The 12067-nt window shown below is 33.7% G+C and overlaps 2 protein-coding genes across 2 annotated transcripts; one reads left to right on the forward strand and one right to left on the reverse strand.

Annotated features, from left to right (window-relative positions):
• Positions 1 to 125: 125 nt before the first annotated feature.
• On the reverse strand, positions 126 to 5174 carry Pgk (Phosphoglycerate kinase). The gene is made up of 10 exons (XM_053745274.1): positions 5015 to 5174; positions 4724 to 4927; positions 4155 to 4381; positions 3806 to 3923; positions 3331 to 3469; positions 2891 to 3025; positions 2443 to 2564; positions 2127 to 2227; positions 1547 to 1645; positions 126 to 412 (listed from the first exon to the last, which is right to left on the reverse strand). The coding sequence occupies exons 1-10, from the start codon at positions 5074 to 5076 to the stop codon at positions 372 to 374; spliced, it is 1248 nt and encodes a 415-aa protein (XP_053601249.1). The 5' UTR covers positions 5077 to 5174; the 3' UTR covers positions 126 to 371.
• Positions 5175 to 5492: 318 nt separating this feature from the next.
• On the forward strand, positions 5493 to 11756 carry wds (will die slowly). Its single transcript, XM_053745275.2, has 8 exons — positions 5493 to 5851; positions 5969 to 6065; positions 6919 to 7064; positions 8488 to 8632; positions 9101 to 9203; positions 9658 to 9889; positions 10352 to 10552; positions 11436 to 11756. The coding sequence occupies exons 1-7, from the start codon at positions 5723 to 5725 to the stop codon at positions 10538 to 10540; spliced, it is 1041 nt and encodes a 346-aa protein (XP_053601250.1). The 5' UTR covers positions 5493 to 5722; the 3' UTR covers positions 10541 to 10552; positions 11436 to 11756.
• Positions 11757 to 12067: the final 311 nt, after the last annotated feature.

Consider the following 12067-nt stretch of genomic DNA (forward strand, 5'->3'; position numbering starts at 1 on the left):
CCAACTTAAGAACGTTACAATTAAACGTATTTCTGTCATATTATTTCTTTCTTATCGAATGAATCTTATGAATAAAAGGCATCTTCCATGATTGCTAAAAAATCTATTTAAATAAAGAAAACAAATTTATATCAATTAACATTTATTAAAATTCAATATAATATTAATAAACACGAGACGTCTACGAGCTGACCGACCTATAAGCACATAGGTGCAGCTATACACACACTTTCATGATTATTATAATTTCACATTATCCTTAAAACGAGTCATGCGTCGCCGACATGTTTGACATTATGCTTAATTTATTCAACATTGCACTATCACTTAACATTAACTTGTTATATAACTTGTGTTATGGCTTAGCTAATTTATGCGTCCGAAAGAGCGGCAACGCCGGGTAGCACTTTACCTGCAAAAAAAAATTATTGTGATACAATAAACTTTGAGACAGTAGTACATAAAAACTTTATTTGTATTTTATTTCATACAATTACAGACAAAAGAAAAAAAAAGAAAATACTAACATTGTGCCACAGAGTAACAAAAAAGGCTACAGCTCAGTTAGGTATATTGCATGCGTCTTTATGCTTTGGTAATAGCAAATAATTAAGGTAGCCTATATATAGAAAAGGGCGCGACAGTATTCCCACAGAAATTTGAAATGTTTTATGTTACAACACACTAGCTAGATTTTTATAATTTATTCTTAAAACTGTTGACTGAAAGTGCAGTGATGACATTCTCATTGAGTTTGTTCCAGACTCGTACTATGTGATTGGATTTTTTTTTTCTCTTGGATCAGATTAGTCTAGAAGGTATTAGATAATTTAAAAATCTTATACCGTACATATTTATTACATAAAATAAATTTCATAAAACGCCGTTACTTAAAAGTATGTAATTCGCGCTTTCAAGTCCAATAGTAAGTTTTCATGAATATAAAAAATTAAAGAATAAAATAAAACTGTGGATCGTGGATCACACCATGACATCATGCTGAGCGAAGACTATTACATTTATACTATTACATGTCCAGTGTTATCTATGTCATGTTTTTGTGCTAAATAAACGTTTTTTTTTTCATAACTTATCACAAATAATCAAAATAATAACAAATATAAAAAATTGTTAATTTGCATATATTGTGTTCTGCTTTTTGTTGGTGTATAACAAAAATTATTTTACGTTTTCATATATCCCCAAAAAGGATAGTTAGATATTTATCATTTCATGGTTTAGGATCAAATGGTCAATGATAAATTCAAATTCAAATCATTTATTCACAAATTAGAACTTCACAGGCACTTTTTCTCGTCAATTTTTATATTTATAGTTATTTCACCCAAGCTACAAACTACTGGCATTTCGGAACGACCACTGCTGAGAAGAAATGCTGAAAGAAACGAGATGACCAGTTCCTTAGAGAGACCAGTAGAGAGTAAGGTAATAACCTCACGACCCGATAAAATGTCACACCCCTGATAATCTGGCTTAAATTGGATTTATCCGAAAAAAAAAAGACTTTAGTTTGTTTTGTACTTACCTTCGAGCAACTCCAAGGAAGCGCCGCCGCCGGTGGAGACGTGAGACACTTTGTCTTCGGTGCCCCATTTAGCGCAGCAAGTGGCCGTGTCTCCGCCACCTATGATGTTATATTTTATTTTAATTTTTATTATTTATGTTATGGTGGTAACAATTTTATCCCCTTTCAAGATAAAATTGCCATTGTTTAAAAAATTTTTTTTTGCATTTTATAGCAATACTTTATATTTCATGCCGATGAATAATTTTATCTTCATCAGAAATTAAACTAATTTCAAAATATGTAAATTCAACGTTATCCTAAGTGGCGAATGGCGAAAGTGTTGAATGATTGTTGACTTGTTGCCCATTGCAACATGACCCCCACCCTCCACAGTTTTATCTTACAACATTTTACCATTATAATGACGCAAAGCTTATGAATCTCCACTTTCTTGTAGTAAACAATATTTTACTCCATTAATTGTCATATATTTTTGTCCCATGTCCATGTATTATTTGTATTTGACAATAGAAAGTGAATTTAGAAATGATTTGACTAGTTGGAAAGTAGCCAATTGATAGCTCAAAAGATAACTTACCAATAATAGTGACAGTTCCGTTGGCAGTGGCCTTCACGACGCCATCCATGAGCGCGCGGGTGCCGCCAGCGAACTTCTCGAACTCAAACACTCCCGCGGGTCTGGTGACAAATTAAACGCAAATTTTGTTTATTTACTCGTATATAATATTTTATAGTATTTACAGTACTTATTTTTTATTTTTTTATGCGAATCCTGGCCTTCGACGCTCAACGACTGAGGAAGCTACTGGGAAAACATGGAGATGAGAGATTGGACACTGAAAGCAAAAACAGCAAAATGTTCCCTATACATGTGATTGTAAAATTACACTTACCCATTCCACACAATAACTTTAGCCCTGGCAATAGGCTCAGCAAAGAGCTCCCTGGACTTGGGTCCAACATCCAAACCCATCCAGCCTTCAGGAATACCTGATTCCACAGTAGCCTCACCCACCTACAAGCAAAAAATATAATTTAAATTATGTAAAAACCTAAAATATAATGCCACTTATAAGAAAAATTTAGGTTATTTTTGTTGTATTTTCAGGTGACTAAATGCTATATTTCTACTAAATTTATATCATATATCTATTGAACAAAAACTTAACACACATCAATCATCTTCAAACCCATACTTCCTTCTTCAACATAACAGTGATAGCTATAAAAATTTTCATTAAAACATTTATTCAGAAGCTAAATTGACCTTGAAAGGTCAAATTTTTAATAGTAATTTTCAAAGCTACATCCTACTGTACTGTACAATGTAATGATCCGAACCTGTGCATTCTCATCAAACTTATCAGCAGTCACAAAGTCAACAGGCAGGTGAACTTTCACATTGTTCTTGACAGCTTTCTCCAGCAGCTTGGTCACAATTTTAGCTCCGTCGGCGTCATATAAAGAGTTGCCAATCTATAATTAAAACAATAACTTTTGAAGCAGTCAATTACACCTTATAGGTCTGGTAGTGAGGGTTATCGGTTTTCGCTTACTAGATGGCACCACTGGCAGTGGAGAGGTCCTGGTAACTATGAATAACTACTAAAAAAAAGCGACAGCAGATGTGCATAACACAAGCATTAACCTAGTTTACACCAGCACAAAAGTCTTTTTAAGTTATCATCATATCACAAATAGTATACATAAATAGAAGATTACTATATTAGAGGTAGAGACAGCCCCTATTATAATGTTCTGTTTTTAACAAATGTACTTACAGCCATGCCCTTGGTCTCCTTAAGGAATGTGTATGCCATACCACCACCAATGATCATTTCATTAACTTTGTCCAGTAAATTTTCAATCAGCAATATCTTGTCGGCCACTTTAGCGCCACCAAGAATGGCAAGGAATGGCCTATGAAATACCAAAAAGAAAAAGCCAATTTAAAGATAGATGCACTAGACTAAGTATTTAGACTAGACTAAGTATTTAGTAGTTTCTAAGCTAAGTATTTAACAGTCCAAAAGTTGTGAAATTTGTACTTGCCAACCCTTAAATGTATTTATATGTATGTAAATTTTCATGAAGATTGGTTGAGTAGATAAAGTGTGAAGAGGTAACAAACAAACAAACTTACCTTTGCATTAGTTAGGGCCTTTGGCATTATTAGTACAATATTAGTTAGGATTAAGATTACTTAACATAGTTGGCATGAAAGGAAAACAAGTAAACAAATTAAAATATATGTACCTCTCTGGCTCATGAAGGGCCTTGGCAAAATACTGTAATTCTTTCTTCAACAAGAAACCACTAGCCCTCTGTTCGAACCCTTCTCCCAACATGGAGCTGTGAGCTCTGTGTGCTGTGCCTGTGAAATATAATCACATGTTTGTACTTCCAATAAAGTAGAAAATTGAGTGTTTATTGTAAATTGATTTGTATTAAAGTAGAAAATAGTTGAAAAAGAGAGTCAAAAAATTTTGTGTCCAATGTCTCTGAAATAATATTGATGTATAGATTTTATTTAAATAAAAAAATGTCATCACCATTCAAATTTTGTGTGTGTACTTGTACTTTTATGAGCTAGGTACCTACTTACCAAAAGCATCATTGATGTACAGATCTCCCAGCTTCCTCAGGCTAGCTCTGAAAGCTTTGACTTTTTCGGGATCAGCTTTGACTTTGGCTCCACTGGCATCAAGACCTTTGCCTTCCTCTTCAACATGGAATCTCAGGTTCTCGAGCAAAATTAGAGAGCCAACAGGTGGGTCAGCACAAGCAGCCTCAACTTCTGATCCAACACAGTCAGGTAAAAAGGTGACATCCCTGAAATGTGAATATATTTGTTACTTTGGGAGCTTGACATATAACATTGTTTCTTTTTAATATTCAAACTGGAACCTTGAACTAAAACACCAAAGGAGATTAATGCTTGTAAACAGAATTAAGATATATTTTTTTTATTTTACAAGACACACTAATGGTTAATAGTTTAGTAACTTTTTATTTTACATTTTAAAGCACCACCTTTTTTGCCCTGACTATGGTAGAGTATGCCTCGAGGCATGCCTATTGTTAACTTTTTAAGTTGTGCTTTGAGGTTGAGGTCACATGGTGGATACAATATTTCAAGACATACATTTTTAAGTACCTAATAGAAAAGCTTACCTGTTCAAAAGCTTTTTAAGTTCCTCTGCAACTGGTTTTAAGGTGTATTTCAGGTTGGCTTGGCCGTCAGGTCTGCCCAAATGTGACATGAGTACCACTGACTTTGCACCCTTGTCCAGGGCATATTTGACAGAATCTAAAGCCGCTACGATACGCTGATTGTTTGTGATAACACCCTCTTTCAGCGGTACATTGAAATCAACTCTGAAAAGTGATTAAACTGGTGTAATACAAAAAATTTACATAACTTACGAAGTATTTATATGAACGACCTCATGTTTAGAAAAATACCTCATTAGTACTCGCTTTCCAGATAAATTTAGAGCATCAATACTAAGCTTATTTAGCGCCATTTTTACGTTTACACCGAGTAATAAAAAATTTAAAGTTATAAAATGAAAAGACAGCGGGGATTTCTAGTAAGAATTTTGTTTGAAACGTCAAGTTTACCCTTGACAATGTCAAAGGGGTCAAATTTGTCAACTAGTGTTGCGATCGATTGCAGGCCACTATAGATTGACTATCGGTGTTGTGGCAATCAATGCGAAATGAACGTATTTCTTATCGCGTACAAACGAATAATGGGCGTACGTGACCGGCGCGGCCGTGGCGTACCTATTAGTATTTTATTAAAATACCTAAAATACAACATATAATTTATACACAGATAAAAAACATTACATGTCAGCCCACAGTCTTTTCAGCCATAGAGAGGCTTATGTTGGCAATACAACAAAGGCGCAGGAGGCCAGGCGGGAGGAATATTTTTATGGTAGTGTTGGCATTACTTTTCACCTTCGCGAAATATGCACGCATTGAGACGCCTGAATTTAGAATGTTCTTTGAAAATCTACGTTGAATTAAATGAGAATCAGTGTATTTGTGTTAAACTAAGTGACATATTCCTTCAAAACTACGATTTGGACTGTTCTTCCTTGTGTAAAAGTGACTGTAGTGGGTGACGACCAAAGTAAAACGTAGTGCGTCTAAAGTGGAAACATGGTGCCGCTAGGACCGGGGCCTGGCCATCCTGCTGCACATCAAACACACGGCGGGCCTTCTACTAATCTATCCGGGCCAAATTCGCTTTCACAAAGCACTCCGCAATCTAACAAGTCGTCAGTGGCGGTAAGTTCATTCCTATCGGTTTCACAGCTTTGCGTCAGTCGCGGGCGGCACATGTTTATGTAACTAACTTTGGATGAGCACGTGCGATTTGGCGCTAATTTTGATAATTATTTTCAGAAGCCGAATTACACACTTAAATTCACCCTCGCGGGGCACACGAAGGCAGTTTCTTCCGTGAAATTTAGCCCTAATGGAGAATGGTTGGCAAGTTCTTGTGAGTTTTTTGTTTAATTTGTTATTATCCAGTAACCCACTTTGGATTTTATGTTGCGTTCGAGTGTGTTAAGTCGTCTTTATACGTTATGTTTTATAAATAGCATCTTTATGTTTTGATGATAGTGGTCATATTGCTGTGAGAAGGTTTGACAGATGTAACGGCTGTTAAGGTACCACTACCAACCTATATGATAATTAACTACAAAAGCAACAAGTTATATGCTTGGACTTGTGATGCAAAGTGAACTTACACAACATTCTTATTATTCTTATTCATTTTAGACTAAGTCAAATTTATTTTTGTTGTACAATGTAGTTACTAGGAAAGAGGTATTACTTTACACACATGTGCTATGATTTTATATGAATATCAAACATATTTTTTGTCTAATTACAATAGTCTCTCATAATACAGCAAAAGTATGTACACAAAGTTATGTTCCATTATAGAATCTGCAATCATTGTTTAAAGTATAGGATGTTCATTAAATAATTATAATAATCTCGAATGTGTTGACTGTGAAATCTTCCACATTATATTATATCGTAACTAGTTAAACTAATTCAAAGTATATATGAAGTAGTAGGGTATTTATCGCTGAGGCCAAATGGTCATCATGCCTAACAGCTATAGGACTTGGTCAGGTCAGGATGGAAAATCTTTTTCAGATTGACCTGAATCAAATATAGTATTGTTGTGTTAGTATCCCATAACACAAGTGTTGAACTTACTTTAGGCCGAAATCAATCTGTGTCACTCAATCAGTGTCCATATATATTTATTCATAGTACTTACTCAAAATATCACTTGGTGATTTATTTTAACCTATCTTTCTACATACTTTTTTCAGCTGCTGATAAACTTATTAAGGTGTGGGGTGCTTATGATGGCAAATTTGAGAAGACAATCTCCGGACACAAGATGGGAATCAGTGATGTGGCATGGTCTTCTGACAGCAGGTTGATAGTCAGCGCAAGTGATGATAAGACTTTAAAGGTACGGCAATGAAATATATAACCCTCTAAGTACATATAAAATTCAAGGCAAGTTTTATTATCTAAAAATATGAACATAACACTACTAATCATTCTCATAGGATACTATGTCAAAATACTGTTTTATCGCTTAATTTATTACTGCCTATCAAAATCAAATAAAAAAATATGAAAATGGTTGACCCTATCTTGTTAAGACAAATAAATTAGGTATTTTAAAAACAATATTGTGTTTAGTTGTAATACAAATGTGGTGTGGAGTTCCTTAATACAAATGTGGACAATACAAAGAAAATAGGTTAGATAAATCTTTTCTCAGGTAGTTGAACTTCCTTATCATACTCTCAAGATAAGAGTGTGTACTTTGTTACTTGTTTGGGAAAATAGATGCTTCACAAACTTTTTTTTAGTATATTTTGTAGGATTAAAGTATTTGTTATTTGTATTGTTGTTCATATTTAAATTTATGAATTGCTTTTCTTATAGGATTATTATTGCAATATTTAATTTTATTTTATTCATAATGCATTTTCTACCATTAGTCCAAACGTTAAGTACCTACCAGAAATCCATAATTTTTACATGCTAAAGTATGTTCTAATTATTTAACTTTAATTTATTGCAGATTGTATTCTAGAGTTGTTATTTAGTAGGTACTATGATGAAACTAAATATGAATCTGTTTAGGTTGGTTGTGTTATATTATATGTAAATCTTGTACCTATCAACTATTAAGTGTCTAGGTAGAGTATGTCTATTTATTATAAAGAACAAGTTAGATTTTCACGATTATATTGTTTTAATGGAATAATTGTTATAGTTTGAAAACTTTACAAAAGTCTTTATGCTCATAACTGAAGAGCCTACTTCAAAATAAAAATATCACAGGTAATTCATTCTCACTCAGAAAGTCAGTCATCTTTGAAAGCCTTGAGTTTGCCTTTACTTAAGGCTTTGTTCATTGATAAAGTAGTATAATCGCGTCATGGTTGTTACGCGGATAGCAACGACCTCGATTTTTTTACTGCGTTTTTGCTTGTCGTATTTATATGCGAGCTTCTTAATATGTAATAAGGCAGGTGGTTAGCACCTTGACATTAATTGCATCAGCTGTTGGAAATATTTTTGAATTTCAATTAGGTACTTGCCCTTTGCCAATAAAGTCGTTATTTTTGTTGTTGAAATTAAAAAAGGTCATGATTCAAATAAACTTAGCATTTTATGGTTAAAATATACATTTTAAAACATAGACAAGTTAATCTAGGATAAGGCCGTTTATGGTGCTCATGTGCCAAAAATATAATTTACTACGTGAACACAAAAAAAAAATTAAGTGTACATTTCGTGTTTTGATTCTTTTAAAAGTCTTATTAACTTATGTATTGCGTGGACACATTTTCTATAAAATTGGGAATTTGTTTCAGGTGTGGGAACTAAGTTCAGGCAAATGTTTGAAAACACTGAAAGGGCATAGTAATTATGTATTTTGCTGTAATTTTAACCCTCAAAGCAATCTTATTGTATCTGGCAGTTTTGATGAGAGCGTCAGGATATGGGATGTAAGAACAGGTGAGACATGTTTTTATTCCTTTGCACCTTTTTTCTCGCAACTTCGTTCATATGAATTTCTTAACAGTATTTTTTATAGAATGAAAGGTAGATGTCCTTCTCAGTACTCTTAGCTATATATATATATATATATATATATATATATATATATATATATATATATATATATATATATATATATATATATATATATATATATATATAGAGAGAGAGTGTGTCAAGTGAGAAATAACAAAATTGTTTTTGTATTTTAATATTAGCCGGGATGCATGTAAATATTTTGTTTTGGATAGAACTATTTTTATTTAAATCTCTATGATTGCATGCATGAAAGTGGCACAAAGTAATTAAATAACAGCTGGAGGCATGTAAAAATGATTTACCACTTTAATCTTAATAACAGGTGTAACAGGTGTTGTTTTAGAGTAAATTTGAGTAGTAATTAAATTTTCTTCATTGAATTTGCAGGCAAATGTTTAAAGACTCTACCAGCACATTCGGACCCAGTTTCAGCAGTGCATTTTAACAGAGATGGCAGCCTTATTGTATCATCAAGTTACGACGGTTTATGGTGAGTGCAATAAATATTGGAGTTATTTTTCTATTGCTCCAACTTTATTTAAATTATCGTTATTTATTATGGAAATTTTGATTATACTTTTTATATTTTTCACTAACAAATACGGTAAATCAAAGTAGTATTATTTCTCGCCTGTTTATTTAGTCCATTCTTCTATGGTATTTGGAAATGATCAATGGTCTACATCTTTTTTCATTTTAGCCATAAATCTAACTAACTTGACAAACTCCTTTATTTTTTTATTAATTTATGTACACAACAAAACCTGTAAGTATAACCATGTAAAAATAGGAGAGTGAGTACTACTTATTTCTAAATGTTCAATAACTGTTATGCCAAAGGTCACAAACCACCACTCCAGTACTATTCTAGTCACTTGTTATTTAGCTGAAGATTGCCACAGATAAATTAAAGTAAATTTAAAAGCGGAATATTTCTATTTCAGTCGAATTTGGGACACAGCGTCAGGCCAATGTTTGAAGACGTTAATCGACGACGACAACCCTCCCGTATCCTTCGTGAAGTTCTCACCAAACGGAAAATACATACTCGCGGCAACCCTAGACAACACACTCAAATTGTGGGACTATAGCAGAGGGAAGTGCCTGAAGACATACACTGGTCACAAGAATGAAAAATACTGTATTTTCGCCAACTTCAGTGTTACCGGTGGAAAGGTATGTATAATATTTTTGTTTTGGTTTAAAAAACCTTATTATTAACAGAGACAAATTGAATGTGTATGCAATTAACGGGCAGTCTACAAGTCGATAGAATCGGACAACTATTGAGTTGGCGATTTTATCAATCTCAAAATATTACTAAAATATGCTAAAGTTTTATTTATTTTACAGCACGAAAATAGTTTCAAACAACTTTCGTCGTGAAATCAATGCATTTCGTCGTGAAATGAAGTTTTTCATTAACAATACAAAGGCTTTTTTGCAAAACAATTTACATAGAAAATGTGATTTAGATAATGATATCAGTAAATTGCACTTATATCTTTTTGGGAAATTTCTAGACGAGGAAATTTAGTATAATGCAGGTTAGATGACCTGAAAGTTGTTTGTTGTATTTAGAATAGTAGTACTGGTATAGAAAATTAGGGTTAATAACGGTTCTGTTTTCGTTTCCAGTGGATAGTGTCGGGGTCAGAGGACAATCTGGTGTACATCTGGAACCTGCAGTCGAAGGAGATCGTGCAGCGGCTGTCGGGGCACACGGACACGGTGCTGTGCACGGCGTGCCATCCCACTGAGAACATCATCGCCTCGGCCGCACTCGAGAACGACAAGACTATCAAACTTTGGAAGAGTGATACTTAAAATTTTAATTTGGTGAGTCTTTGTTCTCTCTCTATCCCGGTTTCTTCGTCTGCCTTTGGGCGTCGGAGCCTAGGGTCCGCTTTTGTACTTTTTCGTCTCTGCTTTGTGAGTCTGCCGATTTTATAAGGGCGCTTCCAGCTCATTAGCGCCACCAAACATTTTTATCTATTTCCTGTAATATATAGCGAAAACAAAAAAAACACAGGAAATAATGCTACACTAGTTAAAGTATTAAGTAAGGCCCGCTCCGTCTTCGCACGGGTGCAACCTTCCTCTTGAATCATTATATCTATTTAAAAAACCCGCATTCCAATTCGTGGCGTAGTTTTAAAGATCTAAACATACATAGGGATTGACATGTCTGTCAAGCGACTTTGTTATGTAATAATTTTGAACTTAAATTACTCACTTAACGTAGAATCCGGCCACGTAATTCTTGTGATCGTTGTGCACCCTATTTTAGAAAAACTTGTTTTAATAATAATAATAGAAATATGATAAAGTGGTAAATCAGGTTTACTGTATTCCCCTGCACCACATATCCCTAATTATCTGTCCGTTCCATTATATATGTATAAATATATATGTGACGTGTGATTTCCGCCCTATATCCTCCTGTGGATGTCGTAAGAGGCTATATTAATTGAAATAAGCCTTGAAAGCTGGATAGGAAATGACAGCACTACCAAATGAGATTGGCGTAAAACGCTGACTGTCATAAAGCCAGGGCCATATTTTCAAAATATAAACATTTTTTACGGCTATGCAACCGAAAACACACTAGGATAAATAAATGTATAGATACAGGTCATTAACAATGAAATGTCTCCTGTCCATGGTGGTTTTTCCCAACGCTCATTGAAAAAGAAAACAAATATAAATATTTTTGTTTCAGGCTTGAATAAGCAGAAGCAGTGATCTGTAAATTATGTGGCTTCATATTGCGAGCCAAAACACCGATTTGTGAATTGTTTAAAAGGAACCAGAATCGTGGTACCTCGCCTTGGACATTAGATGCGGAAATTTTCATTTCTTACCATTTATTTCACAGTGAATGTGTGCATTTTCAGTTGTTATTATAATATACATATTTTTCTATCTGACATACGAAATGAAAAAGATATGAAATATTTTAGCCATTATTTTTAGTTAAGATTGTGTTAAGGAATGCCGCTTAAGAATAACTTGTTGGATACGATTAAAAATTTAGTAGTTACTATGTGTTTTATTTTAGGTACCTAGTACTTATCTTTTGTGATTATTAACAAACATATTTAATTCGCAGATACATTCGAAGATAATATGAACACAAAATCGTTGATGCAGATTAATTAAATTCATTAAAAAAAAAAAGTAAAAAAATCATAAAGTTAACGAGCGTTATATATTAAAATGTATTATAGTTGTACGCGGGACGCGAGTCAATGTAATAAATCTTGTTTATTGATGCTATTAGCTAAAGTGGAAAAATCAGGCCACCATGATGCCTTGAGAAATAGCAGAGGCGTCGGTGTCTGGTTGAACTAA

The sequence above is a fragment of the Plodia interpunctella genome, chromosome 5 (assembly GCF_027563975.2).
Source record: "Plodia interpunctella isolate USDA-ARS_2022_Savannah chromosome 5, ilPloInte3.2, whole genome shotgun sequence".
In the NCBI taxonomy this organism is placed as follows: Eukaryota; Metazoa; Arthropoda; class Insecta; order Lepidoptera; family Pyralidae; genus Plodia; species Plodia interpunctella.

Bases quoted from the DNA above. Each gene is read 5' to 3' on its own strand.
- Pgk (XM_053745274.1), bottom strand. From the start codon at position 5,076: ATGGCGCTAAATAAGCTTAGTATTGATGCTCTAAATTTATCTGGAAAG. The intron at 4,928-5,014 runs GTATTTTTCTAA...ATCACTTTTCAG, and splicing joins GGAAAGCGAGTACTAATGAG to AGTTGATTTCAATGTACCGC. The intron at 4,382-4,723 runs GTAAGCTTTTCT...TTCACATTTCAG, and splicing joins CTTAAAAAGCTTTTGAACAG to GGATGTCACCTTTTTACCTG.
- wds (XM_053745275.2), top strand. From the start codon at position 5,723: ATGGTGCCGCTAGGACCGGGGCCTGGCCATCCTGCTGCACATCAAACA. The intron at 6,066-6,918 runs GTGAGTTTTTTG...TACTTTTTTCAG, and splicing joins AGAATGGTTGGCAAGTTCTT to CTGCTGATAAACTTATTAAG. The intron at 7,065-8,487 runs GTACGGCAATGA...AATTTGTTTCAG, and splicing joins GTGATGATAAGACTTTAAAG to GTGTGGGAACTAAGTTCAGG.